Source organism: Leptonychotes weddellii, chromosome 13 (genome assembly GCF_054177405.1).
Source record: "Leptonychotes weddellii isolate Sample4059 chromosome 13, ASM5417740v2, whole genome shotgun sequence".
Classification (NCBI taxonomy): Eukaryota; Metazoa; Chordata; class Mammalia; order Carnivora; family Phocidae; genus Leptonychotes; species Leptonychotes weddellii.
Window position 1 is genome coordinate 32662831 of NC_138381.1, and position 18756 is coordinate 32681586.

At 46.8% G+C, this 18756-nt stretch overlaps 1 protein-coding gene across 4 annotated transcripts in view; it reads right to left on the reverse strand.

Moving 5' to 3' along the window:
* Positions 1 to 6631: 6631 nt before the first annotated feature.
* Positions 6632 to 18756, reverse strand: part of KIAA1328 (KIAA1328 ortholog) — a 326771-nt gene continuing 314646 nt past the window's right edge. For all 4 annotated transcript variants that reach the window (XM_006733328.3, XM_031028159.2, XM_081801332.1 and 1 more), the window contains one exon: positions 6632 to 12992. In XM_006733328.3, coding sequence (XP_006733391.2) covers positions 12782 to 12992 — 211 coding nt within the window. In that variant the 3' untranslated portion in view covers positions 6632 to 12781. The remainder of the gene's footprint in view (positions 12993 to 18756) is intronic.

Below are 18756 nucleotides of genomic sequence, written 5' to 3' on the forward strand. Positions count from 1 at the left end.
CTTCTCCCTTTCTTTCTGTGTGATGCTAATATGAAAAGAATATGTTTAGTGAGAACGTTTAGTGAATAGCTCCCAACTCCTTCTGGGTTTTTATAAAGATCTGACATTTGTCCTGTCCTTAGCCGGATCCCACAAACTCGCTCGCAGGGTGTGAGATGCAGACGCCCCAGAGCCTCCGCACGCACGTGGGTGCTTCCAGGCCCTCCGTCCGCCTGCCTCCCAAGCCCTGCTGCAGGTGGACTGGGCAAGGCGACAGCTCCCTCTGGCATGAGGTCTGCTGGGCCAGCGTTGAAATTACACCAAGTTGAACCCACATGAGCATTCCCCACATGGGTAAGGTGGTTAAGGGACAGCTGGGCAGTGAGCTCAGGGACCCAGCCCTGCCCAATGTGACATATCAGGCTTGGCTGTGAAGACCATTTGTCTGTCTTGCAAAATGGAATCCACCCTCAAATAAAACATCTTAGCTACCACCAATACCCGCCTTTGGTAGACTCCTCACTCCTGTCAGTTGGACTTTCAGTCACTGTGGATTCACCGCCTGCATGTATGAATGAGGGAAGGAAGGACTGAGGACATGTTCCAAAGTGGTGGGTGTTCTGAAAATGCTCATTTGGAGTAAGTGTGTAGCCTACACTCCCTTTCCCCTCAGATGAGTATTTGCAAGTACAGGCTTTTTACTTGAGAGTTCTCTTTCTCTGCCCCTCCGTCTGCTTCTCTAAGTTGCCCTCCCTTCTCCCTGAGGGTCCTCCCTTTGGTTTCCTGCCCTCTCCCCCATCCCCTCGGTGTCTGGTCTTTGGGCCAGCCCCAGGACCCCGGACCCCTCCTATCACCCCAACTCCTCTTCCCTCATGCTAGCCTAGCTCCTCATCCCTTCGGGGAGCTCTGAACGTCCCCCTCTGGGCTTGTACCCTTTGTGGGGGTCTCACCAGGATCTGCCCAGACCAAGAGGGGGCTCAGAGACTTGTGTATCAGAGTGAAGAAAGCAGAGGCTTTGAGACTGACCGGATGCAAACCCCAGTTCTTTCAAATATCTTCTGTGTCACTTGGGAAAAGTTACCTAACCTCTCTGAACCCCAGCCTCCTCTCTAAAATGGGGATAATAAGACCACCACCCCAAGAGTTGTGAGGAGTCCATGAGACACAGCCATGTGCAGCTACCCCACCCCAAAGATTCTGAGCCGTGCATTCTTTGATGGTGTAGTATAGATACCTAGAATGAATGCTTCAGGCTTTGATCCCCTTCTTCCCTTTCCTTTGTTCCATCCCACTGACAATTCACATCCCGACTGAAGCAAGTTTGAATTTGACATCAGACCACTGTAAGCCACCTTCTCACTGTCCAGCCAGCCCTGCGACACTCCCAGAGAACTCCCGTCATGTTGAGGTGCACACACCTCTGTCTCTTGCTGCTCACACTCTTTCCCAGGGACCCCAATTAGCTGCTGCCCCTGTGCCCCTTCCTCTCTTTGCCCTTTCTCCCAAGAGCATTCCCGGCTCCGCTGCGGCTCTTACAGTCTACAGCCAATCCTCCTCTGGGGTCATATGGCCTCAGGCTGCATCTTCATTTGGTCTTTGCATTTTAAAAATGTTACTTGTTTTTTTTTTAAAGGTAACATATTTAAAACTCAAAATGTATGAAGAAGTCTACAGTGAAAGTCTTCCTTCCCACCCTTTCTGGCCAATGTTATCAGTTGTCCCTACTACCCCGTTTAAATGTGTACCTGCGGGGTGCATTGGCGTAAAAACTCAGGGGGGAGACCCAGAGCCGGGCAGTGACGGGCCCAGGCTCCAATAGCTGGCCTGTGGGACTCCCAACAGATAAGCCCAGGCCTGGGGACGCTCAGGACCCCGCTGGCTGGGTAGAGGAATCAGTGCCCTTTGGCTCACGCTCTTATCCCTCGGGGTCTTCTCTTGGAGCCTTGGGTGTAGCTACCACTTAGGGGTGCTTGCTCTGAGCCAGACCCTGTGCTGAGCTGCTTAATTATAATCTCACCTAATTCTCTGAGGTGGGTGTTTTTGTCCCGGTCTTACGAATGAGGAAACAGGCTCCGAGAGGTGCAATCCCTTGCCCAGATGACCCAGAGTCAGGGCCCAACCCCAGGGCTGCCTGCAGAGTGGTGGGGGCTTTTCATCTCCGCATCCCACCTCCCCGGGCTGTGAACCCTCCGCATAGCAGCTTCCTCCAGCACTGTGTCCTGCCTCCTTGCTCCCCACTTCTCACGGGTTTCTCAACTATCCAGTCTCACCTTTAGGAAACATCTAGGTCGACTCTGGTGCCAGGAAAGGTCCTTTCCTCCTCTCCTTCGTCAGCGGGACTGGAGCTGGGCTTCTTAGACATGAGTGAGTGACACGTACTAAGCATGCTGCTAAGGAGTCCAAAATTCTCCTTGCCTAGTAGCACTTGCTGGCCGTGGGGACCGAGGGGGAGCATGGAGGGAAGCAGAAAAACCCAAAGACCCAGTTAGCTTTTATTCTTCCAAGGAGGGGAAGTTCAGTGGAAATGAATGGAATATTTATTAACAGTTTAAGCAGCCACCTGGGGTTCAAAACCTTCTGAGCTCGTGTCAGCTCTCGTTCCCCAGTACACTGAACTCTGGAGAAAACTATAAGCAAATTCTCAAGGTCAATGCAAACTGGTTCTCCATCACTCAGAAATCAAGGGGAAAATTTAACCATTTCTGAGGGCCCCACACTCCACTAATTGAGGGAGGATTCCTCTTGTCTCCAGAGTCTCCACGTGAATTGTCTTTGCCATTTGCCCTCCCTCCCTCCTTACCTCCGCCTGGGGCCCAGCTCCAGGGGCTGTGGGCCCTGGGGTGGCAGGAAATCCGTGGACCCATGTGCTGCCAACTTTGTCTCCCATCTCCTCTTCCTCCTGGGGTCCAAAGAGGGGCTTCAGTTGTGGTTTGTTTTCACCCTGCACGGGTGGGCCATGGTTGCCATGGGAACGAACGTGAGGGCAGCCGGGTGGACCCAATATCCCTTTCCTGCTACACGCCAGTGCCGCTCAGGGCCTCAGATCCCACTGTTGGGCCTTTTCCTTGGGTTAGACTTGGGCCTCCATTAGTCCTACTCTTTAAATGAAAATCATCTTGATATGGGGCTGCATCTCTTCCCCAAATCCCAGCACTGTGCTAAGGATTCTGGGTGACATAATAATGACAGCCACCTTCTAGGACAATGCCAAGTGTGTTACGGGTATTCCCTCTAAACCCGGAAGTGATCTGCAGGGTTCTATCACCTTACTTTACCGATGAACAATCAGAGGCTTGGGAAAGGTAAGTGACTTGCCCAAAATCACACTGCAAGAAAGTAATGGAGCCCAGATTTGAAATCAGCTGCTCTCCTTCCCCCCATGAGGCTCCTTGGCAAGCAAAGACAGCTGCGGGACAGCATGGTGCAGGGGTCAGGGGAGCCCAGTCTAGGGGGACACTGGGGCTGAGTGTTAGAAGGCGAGCAAGGGATCAATAGACCCCAAGGGAGGGGCCCATGGAGGAACAAAGGACCCCAGCCTTCTGAAGTGCCAAGATGTCTAGGTAGGTGGAGAATATGCTGGGGGAAGACACTGGGCCTTGTTTAAAAACAATCCACCTACTGATGACCCAGACACTGTCCTGCCTACTTCACTGATACCATCCCAGTTACCTTCCCAACAATGCTGGACCCCGTTTTACAGATGAGCTTACGTGGTGTGCTTTAAGTCACATGGTAGGGCAGAGCCGGGGTTTGAGCCCAGGTCCCCTGCTGGCAGATTCTGTGCTTGTCATCACTCTCACTTTGGAAGGGACCACCTGGTCAAGGCCCTGGCATGATGACTCCTCACTCGGAAGCCTCTTCACTGACGGTATTCCCAAGCCTCACACAAAGACACACAAGCTAACCGCGGGACGGAAGATTGTCCTGGAAAGGCTCAGACCTCTGCCTCTGCCAGTTTCCCCCTTTGCAAAGTGAGCAGGTGCCCTGGGTCTCAAGGATTTGGCCCAGCTCTCTGCTAAGTGCTGGGAAGGGCCACAGAGAAAAGAGAGGGCAGAGGAGGGAGACCATGAATGCCCTCAGCCTAGCTCTTGAGATAAGAGCCACCTGAATGAGAGAACACAGCTGTGTTTTCTCCACCACCTGATTCTGCTCTCAACTCTGGGCAGAAGCTGAAGCAAGTCTTGACACTTGCTGTCTTGCCCTGAGTGCTGGGCAACTTTAGGAGGCCTCTGGGTTTGAGGGATCCCCTTTAATCAAGAACTACTTGAGAGTATTTTGTGCTGGCACATAGTAGCTGCTCCACAATGTTTGCTGAATGGACGAGAAGAGGTGTGGCATGGGGGGGCCTCCCGTGGGCCCCATACCTGGCACGCTCTCAACAAGGCTTCTCTGCCTCCCCTTGCCCCAACTCTGCATGAGGATTAGAAGCAAGCCTGGTGGTTCCGGTCTTCTCATTACCTGGGAAGCTGGTGGGATAGGCCTTTGCGAAAAGGTCTCAGTGGGGCCCTCAAAGATGGCTTATGGACACAGATTCTCCTGTCATTCCAGATTTCCGGCCATTCACATACTCTCTGCCCTTTGGTTCAGGGTCCATTGCCCCAGGGGGCTCTAGCTTGAGCTGAGCAGCTGTTAGCTGAGCCCCTGTTTTCTGACCTCCCATTGACCTCAGCGTGGGGACCACTTCACTGGGCCCTCTTTCCACACTGTTCTGTGCTTCTGTATGTGGCTCCCTCCCTAGCGGAAGTCCCTAAGGAAAAGAAATGAGTTGTCTCCTTTTCCAATCTCTTGCCTAGCACTGGGCTGGTCCAAGAGGGTAGTCAGAACCCAGCAGAAGACTAAGGATTTAAATGGAATGTGCTGAATCATCAGAGGATGCTGAAACTCTCACTAAAGGGTAGAAGAGAAACAATATTTACATAGTCTCAGAGTAACCCCCCTTCCCACACTAATAAATTACAAGGAAATGTTAATAATTGTATAATTGTACCTTAACCTGGTGATTAAAGTTAACATCCCCTGGAATGAAGGAAAGAGCTATCATGGGCCTTCTGCTATGATGTACTGAGGACTCAGCATCACTTTTTCCTGCTGAAAATGCATAATCTGAATGTAATCCTATGAAAACATCAGACAAGCCCAAATTGGGGAACATTTTACAAAACAAGTGGATTGTACTCAGAGACACAATAGCTAAATGCAACTTACGATCCGGGGCCAGAAATCGTTTCTCTTTTGTTAAGAAGGATATTTAGGGAAAGGAAACTTGGAAGCTAGGAAGGAAATCTGGCAAACTTCAGTCAAGGTCTGCAGAGTAGATGATGGTACTGTGTTCATGTTAGCCTCCAGCCTGGGCTCGCTGTAAGAGAAAGCCCTGTTTGTAGGACAGCCATGCTAAACTCGTAGGGGAAAGGAGAGTATTCTGTCGGCAACTTACTCTCGAATACTTGACAAAAAATTAATGATATATGTGTTTATATATGTGTGAGAAAGACGGAATGATAAAGCAAATGAGTTAAAATGTTAACACTTGGGGATTATGGGTGAAGGGCATACAGAAATTCTTTGTATTGTTTCCAAAACGTCTACGTTAAGTCTGGCTTCACAATAGAATGAAAAAAAGGTGGCCAGTTTGAAGTTTGCCTGAAGAGAGCCGTCAGCCACGTGGACCAGGAATTGCAGGGCCGGGTTCCCCTCCCCACGGAGGAGGGAACTGGGCGCCCTGAGTGGGGAGGCGACCCGCAGCTGGGAAGCAGCAATGGTTGGCATCGATGCAGGTCTCTTTCCACGGGACCCTGCTGCTCCTCCGAGTTTAAGCACCAGGCCTAGCATTCAAGGCTGTGCCGCAGCTGACTGACTCTGGGAGTCTCTGTCTCCATGCCTTTGACACATGGCTCGTCTGCCCAGAACCCTTCCTTCCCTGCCTTTGCCCAACCAAAATGTCCCATCTCCCGGGAAGATTCTGACTGAAGCCCCCCCTCGCAGGAGCCCCTGTTCAGGCCTCTGTGACGTCTGGCCTGTGGGAGCTGTGGCTGCAGCCGGACGTAGCTCTTGTGTGCTGCTGGGGGTCAGGAACGATGTCACTGGACTTTGCCTAGGGCAGAGTGGTCAATCGGTTCACTGAAGACCAGAGCGTCCTGAACGTTTTGAATCGGATGAAAGCTATGAATCCTCCGGTCCGATGAGCATCCAGGTGAGGAGTGAGGTGGGAGGCGGGTGATGAGAGGGCAGCTCTTTCCCCAGACTGATGGTTTTGGAAGACTGGGGGACTTTTCCTTTCTGAGACAGCCCACTCCAACCTCCCTCCCCCCAGTGGGGGACAGAAGTCCTTGGGCCCCGGGCCCATTTTTCTGCTTTTTTCCGAAGCTCAGCTAGCAGATGTGGGGGTTGCACCCCTCGCCAGGCCCTCCCCTGCTGCGGCAACACCTGCTGCGTCTGAGAGGCAGGGAGAAATTCTGCTGGGGGTCCCTGCTCCCGAGACCCTTCTGACACTCATTGCTACTCGACTTTTTTCCTCCAACACAGTAAATCTCCTTCTATTATTGTCCCAGTTGATATAGTAAGTTGTGTCATTTTGAGAAGAAATACATAATGGTATATTAGAGGAATCATGGATCTCCTCATTCATGCTTAGAAAAAATTTATTACAATGTAAGAAAGTCTGAATAGCATGAATTTATTATAATGATTTAACACTTCTGCACTTGAGTTAAAAATGCCTCTCCATAAATAAATGTCCCTGGAAAACAGCAAATTTACACAGTTTAACATTTCCCAATATTATATAAATCCAACGCGCTTAGATCACATCTGGCTGGGAGGAGAAGGCTGCAAACCGGGGCTGTGGAGTTCATCCGGCCTCAGGCGGCAGCGACAAGCAGTAGAACAGCCGGCCTTCCCTACCTCCAGCTCCTCATCTCAGCGCTGGGGAAGAGAAGGACACGGAGCAGGGAAGAGCACAGCGCAGAACTGCGGCGCAGGCGCAGGACCCTGGACCGTGGACGCCCTGGTCAGGGGGTCAGGCCACTGTCTGCGCAGTGGCGCCAGTGAGGTACCCGCCAAGGCCACCAGCCGTGGAGCGCAGAGGAAGGGGAGGGAGAGGCTGGTGCCCACGCCCTGCCTGGGCCCTGGGCTTCCAGCCACGCGCCTCTTCTTCTCTCACAAACCCCAACAATGCTCTTTACTCCTGGGTCTTCCAGTCCCTTACATTCCACGGAGCCCCCCTCTGGCTCCTCTGGACACCCCGCCTGGGCCTCCTTGCGGCGACACTTTTGCCTTGTCACTCTCGCTTTCCTCTGGGCTAGATCAGCATTCCAGGCACCAACCTGTAAGGTAGGAAGGACCACCCCCTTTTGACAAATAAGTTTATAAATTGTTCTATCTGAGGCTTGGAGAGTATAACTTATAAAGCTTAACTTTATAATCCAGTTTAAATTTATAAGGCATAACCTGTCTCAATGTGTACAGCTCGCAAGTGGGAAGTCTGAGTTGACTCCAAGATCAGTATTTGTCACCTTTGGACACTTACTCTTCTAACAGGGAGACAAACAATACAGCACAGTTTGAGGTGGGATATGACGGAAGGCTCCTGGAGCATTATTGGAGCCAGGAGAAAAGAGTCTATAAGGATGCCTGGAGGGAGGGCGGGATCAGGAAAATATGGAAGTGGTGACAGCTGAGCTAGGTCTGGAAAGATTCATCCATGACAGAGAGAGAGAGATGTGGAAAAGTCACACAGATAGGAAAGAGCAGCAAGTCTTTGGAAGGTGGCCAGTAGCTGTGAGTTGCAAAGGTGAAGGTAGCAGAGAAAGGAGGGAGATGAGGTCAGATGCTGAGTCCTGATATGTCACTCTAAGGGGTATGCTCCTTGCCCTGTAAGCATTGTGGAGTCCTTTGGATTTTTAAGCAAGAAAGTTATAAATCTTAGGTTTGTTCTAGAAAGAAAATGCGAGTCAGTGTGGGAATGAGGAGAGAGCAATGGAGGTGTCCCTAAGCCCCTCAGTACAGCCCTCACTTTCTCCTTTATGAGAGAGGGGCAAGCAGCCTGGCATAGTACAGAATATTGGACTTTGGAGGCACAGATCTGTTTAATGGCTTCCTTCCCTCCCTCCTCTCCCTCCCTTTCACCCATGCACCTACCTATCCATCTAACTGATAAATAATGATGAGAGCCTACAACGTGCCAGGAACCATGCTAAGTTCTTGGGAGTGAGTGACGGCTAAGACCTACATCTTATCCTGGCCACCACGGGGCCTACCATCTAAAGGAGGGAATCAAATAAACAGGCATTTCTAGCACAGCAAATGTGGTGATAAAGGATGTACAAACGGCTAAGAAAGCTCACAAGAAGGTCAGGAGAAGGATATCATAGTGCCTTCAGGAACTATGGAAGTTCACAGCACAGAAGTCAAGAGAAAGAAACAGTGGGGAAATGAAGGGGCCGGAGGTCTACAGTGGGCCAAACCATGAAGGTCCTCGTGCATTATGCTCAGAAGGCCAAGCTTTCTTAAGTGCAATAGGAAACTAAGTACTGGAACTATCCAACCCTTTTAAGCCAGGGTGTGACATGGCAAGATGACCCTGGTAGCTTCCTGGAGAACAGTAACAGCTAACCCTTATGAGTGCTTATTTATCTGTGCTGAGCACTCGACGTGCCTTAGTTCACTGCACTCTCCAATAACCTCTCGTGGTAGGTTCTGTTGTGATCCCCATTTAAAGATAAGAGTGAGGCAAAGAAGGGTAAAGTCACTTGTTCAAGGATGAATCCAGGCCATCTGGCAGGAAGACCAATGCACAGACTGTTGCACCAGCAGAGACAGAGCGAAGGGGCGGGTTGAGAAATAGGAGGTAGACTTGATACTACTTGGGAATTTGACTGGAAGGAGGAGGGGGGGGATGGGAATAATGACCCTCCCACCCCCAGATTCTGAGTTGGAATTCTATTCTTTACTAGCTGATGACCTTAGTTAGGGTTTGTTATGCTTCATTTTCATTATTGGTGCACAGGGTGACACCTTGAAAACTTAGGTGTGCATAGATGTATCCCTGTCCTCATTCCATCAAGGAATTGAGGTGGCTTATAAGTAACACGTATGCAAATGATTTCTTAAAAGTATGACTCTCATAAGCATTGAATAAGATGGTGCATAGGGCTTGGAGTTGGTTGAGTGATGATTATGTTCTCACCACCTCTGCCTCTGAGGGGCACCTGCAGTCTCCTTGGGCAGGTGGAGGTGCTAGGTTGACCAGGGGAACAAGGGGCAGGAGAGGGTCTCCGGCTGTTAATTGAATCTACCAGTATGATCTCAAAACTGGGCATTTCAGGCACACAAGCCCTCACCTAACATCTCTTAGCACCTAAAGCCAACTAGACAGGACCATTTTTCCTGTCTCAAAGGGCTGTGATAGTTCTTCCTTGCTGAGTAGTTTGGGTGACAGGCACATGGAAGGGACTCAGAGGTGCACAAAGATCAAAACTTCCATTCCAGCAACCACACAACCTAGAGGAGACTTGGTGTCCACGTGATGGGAGCGAGCTGAAGTCAACCAGGAAAACCTATCAGGATATGGCAAACCGTTTTGTTTCTGTTGACCCAAGCTTCGGCTGTTTTAACACATACTGAGGAGAATAACATCTGATAACCTGGGGCACTGTTCTTGCTTTCAAGCTCTGCCCCACTGATCTGATGAGGGGTGTTGAAGGGACAACTCGATATCAAGACCACATGGGGAAAATAGCCATGGAGATAATTATTAACCTAAAATCTCATACGTATATAAACAGTTGCCCGCAGTAAAAACAAAACTCTCTGAGGTGAGGATAAAGCATGCACTGGGAGGGGTCTGCCATAGCCTCCATCCACCTCACTACAGACCACAGACTTTTTCCAGCTCCTCTCCTTTAGGCCTATCTCTTCCCAGAGTCTCTGGCCATGATCCTGGGAGCAGGGCCGAGTGGAAAGAGTGGCTCTGAGGGAGGAGAGAACCCCTCCCTTCCCTATGACATTTGGGGTTTTCTAGATAAGTCCTCACCACAGGGGAGCAGGTTTGGATGAACATAAGTGTGCCTACGTGAAGGATGACTGCCAGAAAAAGCTTTTCCTTGATTGACCTTCGTTTCCTAAATCAAGCACTTTGGGCCCCTGTAGGAGCTTCAATGGAAATACTTTGTCCTATGCCATTTGCAAACACGGATTGGTTTTTCTCTCACAGGGTGGGGGGCAGCAGAGTGGGCAATGTTGGGGCATTATCTGCAGCACCCCTAATAGGTGTCTAGTCTTGCTCTGAGGAAGCAGCTGGAGGCAACCAGTCACTGTTGGGAGCACTTTACCAGGAAGAAAGGCAGACTCCTCCGTGTCAGACCCTCTCTCTGGAGGATATCTGCAAGTAGGTCAAGCTTCCAGGCTCCACAACAGCCTCAAGGCTCTACAACAACCTTTTCATATATATATATATCTCAAAGTCAGACAGATGAAGACGTTAACATACACTGTTCAGTTCATAAGGAAGACATTGGATTAGACACAAATTCACATCCTATTGCCCTGACACACAGGAAGGGCCTACAGGATAGAGAAAGGCAACCGGTGGGGGGGATGTAGCATTTGAAAAATATGTTGATTGACGCTCTGCTGAAAACCCATCTTTGCTCTTCCAAACTGCTCATGCAGGGGGAGGTAAAGAAGCACTTAAACTCCAATCTGTGGCACGTGACCACCCCCGCCCCCTGCCAAAAGCCCTTAGTTTGTCTCATTTATGATTCTTCTAAAGGCAAACAAGCTTCTTAAAGAAATCATAATCATTTTCTTGGTCCTCCTGGCACCCCCTTATTCTAGAGACCTGTAAAGACACTGGTGTCCAAATGGCGGAGTATAGTTATGGCTGATCCAAGGGAATTGGATGTACTTAAGGTGCTCTTGACACCTGGGGCAAGGAAAAGATAGTTCTGGAAACCTAAATTTAATTGAGAAAATGGCTGAGGGCACTCAGTTTGTTTCTTCCCATTTTGCCACACCAAAGGAAACTCAATTTTCCAAATGCTTTCTGAAATGGTATGAAATTGACTCAGTTTCTGTCATGGGGTGAACTTTAAAAGGATACTTTAATCTGCACTGTTTTTTCAACTTTTCAATTGGATGCCTAAAACTAGTCAGTCAATCCTGACCTCAGATTAAGGACTGGTGTTGGTAGATTCCATTCTTATCTTCTCCCAAGAGCAAAAAGACCCAACTGAAGGAAGGCTGAGTAGAGGTGCTAGGGCCTCAGCCTGAAGAGACAATGAGATTTTGATCTACCCAGATAAGGAATCTGTTTAACAAGGCTTTTGTAGGTTGATATCTAGTTTTGATAAAGAATTCAGGGAAGCCATGCAGGCTCACTAAATGCAGTTCACCCTGGGTGGTCTGACCTTGGCTACCAATGCTGACTGACAAAGACTCTTGATCCCATTTCAGGCCTAGCATTCGGTGAAAGGGAGAGAGAAACAGAAAGCGACACCCTCCAAATCAAATAAAGTCATCAAGTAGACACATCTGGGGACACACCTCCCTGACTTCCAATGACTGGGAGGTTGTTAACTCACTGGCTCTACCAGGCTCATCATGCTGCCCATCGGCATGAGAGCGCACTAGAGCCCACTGTAAGCTGAAGGACCCATCTCAAGAGCTCTGCCAAATAGGAGAACAGAGAGAGAATGAGGTCTCAAGTGTACTTCTTCCACAGATCTTCTCTGGGTCAAATGGAGGACCCAGTGGGAAAGATTGGAAAGACCAGGAGGATTCTGCTTGGGGCTGGCAGAGGAGAATCTGGCAAGTAGAGATGGTTCTTTGGGGTTATGGGACAGTGACTCTGAGCAGAGCACCCAAAAGGCCTGATCAACCCAGGGCCTTTGGTCCTCATGAAGTAAGAGGGAGGACCAGGGAAAGCCTCTCAGCCTGTGGCAGCTGATGCCCCTCTCTAGTGGCTTCTCCCCCAGACACAGCCCTGGGCAGCTCACAAATATAGACACTTAGGTCAATAAAAAGTACTGAGCTCTTGCTCTTATTTATCCTGGGAAATGGGTGGATGTCAGGAAAAACATGTCAGTCCTGTGCCTCCATTTTATTTCCTGAGGGCAGTCACTCTGTTACATGACTTAATGCTGGTTTCCAAGGGTTGATTGGATCCCTCCCTCCAGCCCATTGTGCCCTTTGGTTAAGGGCTGATGACCACTGGAACTGACTCACAATTGGTCCTCATTGTTGCTTGTGACGGTAGGGCACCAATTCCAACTTCGGAATTAAATGACTACACGTGCATAGAAGTAGGCAATGAGGGAATAGAGGTAAAGGAGAGGTGGAGAGGTAAAGAGTCTGTCTTTCTGAAACTGCTTATGTTACAAAAGGGCTACTTTTAAATCAGAGGGAATCTTTCCGTGAAAAGGTCTTCCTTGTGTACAAAAGAAAGCCAACCTCTTCTAACAAAGTATTGAGAAGGAAACACTCTGGAAATGAGGCTGAATATCCAAAGGCCTTTGCATGTAGAAAGTGTCCTATGTTAATTTTCTAATCTCTGCTTGGCATAGAAAAGATTCTGCCCTCCACCCTTATCACCCCTTAATGTGTTACCTTCTGATGGGTCTGATCAAAACCACTCTGGGTTTGTAGCATGATTACTATGTTCAACATGTAACAGGATGTTAGTGAGAGAGGCCCCTGTGAAAGGAGAGACACGGTTACTTTGCAATCAAATAATTTAAAATCCTAGATCAGGATATAAAGAAGCCCGCACATTTTGGATGGAAATTTTGTAGTATGTGTTTCAACGTCAAATGAAAAAGATATCTTCCAGAATTTGATTCTCCTCTAGGTCTTCAGGGGTCCTGCCTGTCCCCATCTTGTTCCAGGTTGATTTTCGAGGACTGAGTCGACGAGTACTGTGATTCCAGGCCCCAGCTTCTCTGGAGGGATGGGGCTGAGGTTTGGGAGCAGACTTTGGACTCAGAGATTGAACCAAATCCAGCAGAGATGTCTCATATCTGCAACACACAAAAACCAGACAGAAAATGATCAGACCAGTGGAACATTAGAATCCAAGAAGCCTACAGAGATGGGCTGCCGGGAGCAAGAATCAGATCACCGATCACATCACGTGTAAGAGGGCCCACGAGGGGAATTTTAGGGAGGGTAAACAGCAGAAGGCCCCCGCTGCCTGCCTGTAAGCTCTTCTCTTCTGCTGATCACCAACATTCTTTTCTCAGCTGTGAAGAGAGGCTGTGGAGTGGGCAAAGGAACAGTGACAACAGTAATGCTGGATCAAGTAATGCTAGATTTACTGTAGGCTTACTAAGTGCCAGGCACTGTTCTTTTTTTTTTTTTTTTAAAGATTTTATTTATTTATTTGATAGAGAGAGCACAAGTAGGCAAAGCGGCAGGCAGAGGGAGAGAAGCAGGCTCCCTGCTGAGCAGGGAACCCGATGTGGGGCTCCACCCCAGGACCCTGGGATCATGACCTGAGCCGAGGGCAGACGCTTAACCAACTGAGCCACCCAGGTGTCCCCCAGGCACTGTTCTTAATGCTTTACATGTATTCAACCTTCATTTAACCCTCTGAACATGAAGTAGGTACGCTACTAGTCTGATCTCTAGTATATACACGAGGAAACCGAGGCTCAGGGAAGGAACTCATCCAACATGAAGCCATTATATGGCACAGTCAGGATTTGGACCCAGGTAATTTGTCTCCAGTGCTCTCATTCAGGACATTAAAGCTTCCTGGTTTAAATCTCTGCTCTACCATCTTCAGGCTGTGTGATTTTGGGAAAGTTCTTCAACCTCTCAGTTCAGATTCTCATGCGTAAGGGGCTAACAGAGCTCCTGTTAGGATTAAATGAGTCGGTTGGTATAAATTAACATAAATAATAAATGCTAGTTCCGTCCTGCTATCTCACTCCCATTCTCTCTACAATCTTGGGAAAAGAAACTCTCATCTGAATCTATGAAGAGCTCCCTCCAAAGAAAGACTGCCTTGGTGTCCAGCATTTTCATCAAAAAGGGTAGGCTTAAGCAGCAGAGAGACAGAGAAACTACTAGTGGTTAGTAACACCCTCATCCATGACCCATTTGTATGTATTCCCATTAGGGAAAGCCAAAGGCATAAATGTATCTGTCTCCATACTCATTCATACAAGGGGCCAAGTAATCTCTACAGATGTACCATGAAGTCTCGAGCAGTCGCACATGGCCATGGACTTGGCGTAATGCTCTTCTGTTGTGGTCTTGAAACTCTTGATTTTATCTTTGACTTTGTGTTTTACAAATGAAGTCTGATGGGACAAGGGAGCAGGTGTGTGAACAGAGGAGATAAGCTGGGTACACGTATGTGGGTCCAGGCCCACAGGCACAGTGGACAATGGGCAGTGTGTATGCCAAACAGTTGGCCTGCCTGCCTGCCTGCAGGCCTGGTGTGCACATTCTTGCCCAAAGCAGCCTGGGGCGCTGCAGGGCTCTGGGGGTGTGGCTGGGGCTGGGACCTGGGCCCATTCTGGTGATGATGATGGTGGCAACAGAAGCAGCAGTCGTGGTAGCACTTGCTGGCTTGCCTGTCTTTTCCCAGAACCCATCCCCAAGGCAAAATACTGGCGCTCAGCAGTAAATGGCCCCTTCTGTCTCCTGATGCCTGAGCAGAGGTGGGGGAGTCTGCGCTCTCCTTGATGCAGCTTGCGCTTGGCGGGGAGGGGTGAACTACTTCGGAAGCACTGTGCCTGAACCATTGCTTGTGGATTTATAGTAGTTCAGTCATAAAAAAAAAATTATAATAAAAAAAATACTAGCTCTCTGGCCTGGGCACTGAGATGAGAATGGTAGCATTTACACAATATACATCAGTAAAATATTATAAAATAAAAGCATACACAGATATAAGAAGAGATATAAGAATTCTTCAAAGAGTTTAGAATCAGGTTTTAAAACCTGCTACTCTGGGGTGCCTGGGTGGGGCTCAGTCGGTTAAGTGTCAGACTCCTGATTTCGGATTTGGTCATGATCTCAGAGTCCTGAGATCGAGCCCCGCATCAGGCTCTGTGCATGGGCATGGAGCTTGCTTAGGATTCTCTCTCCCTCTGCCCTTTGCCCCTTCCTCCCACTCACATGTGTGCTCTCTCTCTCTAAAAAAAAAAAAAACAACAAAAAACAAAAAACCCAGAAACCCACCCCCCCAAAAAACCAGCTGCACCATTGCAAAGTAAATATCCACGGGTTTAGAAATTAAATGTAAAGATTGTTGCATTTGATGGAAAACAATACTATTTTCATATGCAGCTTCAAATGAACCAATTAATGAGGATGACAATTGTAAAATTAATTTTTCTTTGTCATGGAAGAGACTGCAATAGAAAGCATAGGTAGGAGTTTTGAATTATATACAAATCGTTAAGTGATTTTGGTTTCTTGTATGACCTCTATAAGTTACAGGACATACCAGAGAAAAACAACATTGAACAAACTTATATTTAAAATTAGATTTTTGACATGCATAAAACTAATGTGTATAAAGAGTTGTACCTTTTTAGAAAAATTGTTCTGTCATCAGCTCAAGAGATACTAGAATTTATATTTTGAAATCATTTATCAGAAATCTATCCTAGGGTTGCCACAGCCTATAAAGTACTCCCAACAGCTCCACTGTCAGTTGTATCAGCAGAAAGATTCTTCTCAAAATTAAAAATTACCAAAAATTATGTGTGATCTTTCATTTGCCAAGAGTGACTGATTTGCTTTTAATTGTATCATTTAAAATAAAGTTGCTAAATGTATCGATTTTGATGATCATGATCAGTCAAGTTATCACATTACTAAAGTATTATTTATTATATAGAATCATGACCTCAAAAATAAACATTTTTTTTGCTATCTGTAGGTTTGTGCTATTGGTCATGATTTATAAATTTCTTCTTAAAGGAAAAAGCTTTGTATTTTACTATCTTTAACTGTACATTTTCATCCTACTTTTTTTCTTCATCCTACTTTTTGAACAAGGGGTCCCACATTTTCATTTTGCATTGGTCTCATAAGTTATGTAGCTGGCCTGCTCTCAAGTTCCAGGCAAGATCAGACTAACATCTCAGGCATGGAAATGTCATATTTTCTATGGTATGAAAAGCTGTAAATTGAAATTCTTTTGAGCAGAATTTTTTGTTGTTGTTGTTGCAGATTTTATTCTCAAAGCATTAAGGCACTATTTCAATACAATTATCTCTGCCATTCAAAACAATGGTTACTGTGTTCAACCAAAACATCTTCATTTCAGGTGTAAGCCAATCAGTTGGGTACTGTTTCCAAGAAAGTTTCCAGAAAGAGAGACCTACTTCATGCTCAAGGAATAGGCTTTGTTTGAACCTTCCTTAGAGACATGTGGCAGTCTTATGGTAATAGTCATCTCTTTATACAGACTGTCAAAACTTATTGAAAAGCTAGAAATAATGGAAAGGTGTATTTTTCTATACAATTTCATGCTTAAAACAGCTAGGGAGAGATACTCTGAATGAGGAAATAGCATTTTATACTAATGCCAGCTGCTTTCTCTGTTAAAAAACAGAACCCAAATAACTGGGGATCAGAAAGTATGTCAGAAATCAATCTTTCAGAGACGTAAGCTAAAATACAGAGTAATGATAGGGATTTGTGTTTAAAGACTGATTTAATAGGTACCAACTTATTTGATCATTTGAAAAAAAAGTTGTGGACTTCAAATTCCTCCATAGTACTCTTATTCAGATACAATATAGTAGAAAAAATCTTCATAATATGGAAAGAATGACCCACAAAACCACAGAAAGTTAGATCTGATGTATTAGGATAAGTTAGGTTATGCGGCAGAATGAATTAATGTCAAATTCCAATGGCTTCATATAACTCAAATATATGTCATGCTTATGTTATAGGCTCAAAGTAGGTCCAGGCAGAGTGGCTCCACCATCTTCTGGCTACATCACCTGGAACACGTAAGCTTCTCTATCGTTTTGGCAGGGCAGAGAAACTGAAGAGTTGTACACAGGTTTCCACAGCCTAGAAGTGACACAGCACCTCTCCTTCTATCTGATTGGCCAGAACTAGTTTTGTAGCTCCAGACGGGAAGGAGAACCGGATATTGGCAAACAGTAATGCTTAGTCATGGAGGCCTGGGTCTTAGACATAATTTGAAATAATTCTCTTATTTTACTGATGAGGAACCTGTGGTCCAGACAGCTATAAGTGAACTGATTAGGGTCACACAGCAAGTGAGTGGCAGAGCCAAGTGGTTTTTACTCCAGGCACCGTGACTTCCTAGACTTGGGTATCTTCAGTCTTTCCACAGAGATAAATCAGATGTGTAACTCAAGGCAAAGTAAAAGAAGAAAATAGTTGCTGTTTCCAATTGCATTTTATTTTATTTATATTTATTTTTTTTAGAGAGAGAGAGTGTGCATGCATGAGCAAGTGGGTGGGGGGAGGGACAGAAGGAGAGGGAGAGAAAGACTCTTAACCAGGTCCAGCGTAGAACCCAACTTGGGGCTCTGTCTCACAACCCTGAGATCATGACCTGAGCCAAAACCAAGAGTTGGACGTTTAAGCGCCTGAGCCACCCAGGTGCCGCTACATTGTATTTTAAAAGTATAGTATGATTAGTTGTAACTCAGCATGAACATATCCACATTTCTAATCAACTGGGCTATCTTTCTGCCATTAATTTCATTTACCCTAAAGTACAAATGCTTATCTGCTTGGTTCTGCTGTTATAAAAATTCTCTTTCTCTAGAAGCCATGTTCTATCATGGATTACACTGTGGGAGAAAAATCAGAAAGTCTGTGGTAGACAAGGTCCTCAGATTTCAGTAGCACCTCATAGCTAATTTGATTCAACAAGTGTTTTAATAGTACTTTTGCTATCAGGAAAGACCAAATAATTTGGCAGATTAAAAAGCAAGAAAATAGCAAAGATTGCTACTAAAAACCAAAGCTTGAGAAATCACCCAATTTTACACCAGAATTATATATGCAATAAAGCAAAATAAAAAATGAATCCCTATGGCATTTTATACTAAATACCAGCAAAGAGCAATGTTTATCAAATTGTGTTCTGTGAGCAGTGTGTCTTAGTTTGCTGAGGTGACATGTGACAGGAGGTTAGTTATAAAGTTGATTAACTTGGCCTGACCCTGATGGGAATTTGGTATTTCAACAATTTAAAGGGATAGGCAAGTTATTCACATCTATAAAATACCATCCCCGGAACAACTAAAACTCTATTTGAGCCATAGGCATTGACTGTGTTGGCCTTTCTTGAGTCTGTACCTCACAGAGCCAGGACTTCCGAGTTCCCAGGGCACACAAGCTGACTTATAAGCTTCCTTATGGAGAGGTGATAAGCAGAAGGCTTATTTGCTTTATTCTGCCAGTCCCATCCAGGAAGCAATCTGGACTTGGCTGCGCTGACATTAATTCTGTCCTCCTAGAGCTCTCGCTCGTTTTGGTTGCCTCTGACCTAGCAAGACACTGAGACAAAACCCAGGGGAGGACAAGGCCTCTGGAGCTTTCCCCTCACATTCCTTTTTATCATCTTCTGTGATTTCAGATCTCTCCTGATTACCCTTCTCTTCTCTCGCCTTTTAAATGATGGCATGTCCCAGGGCTCAATCCTCAGCTTTCATATCTTAGGTGATTCCATTCATTCACATGACTTTTAATAATATCAATATGTCCTAAACATACAGCTCCAATGTGACGCTTGCTCCCAAGTTCCAGACTCACATCCCCAACTGCTGC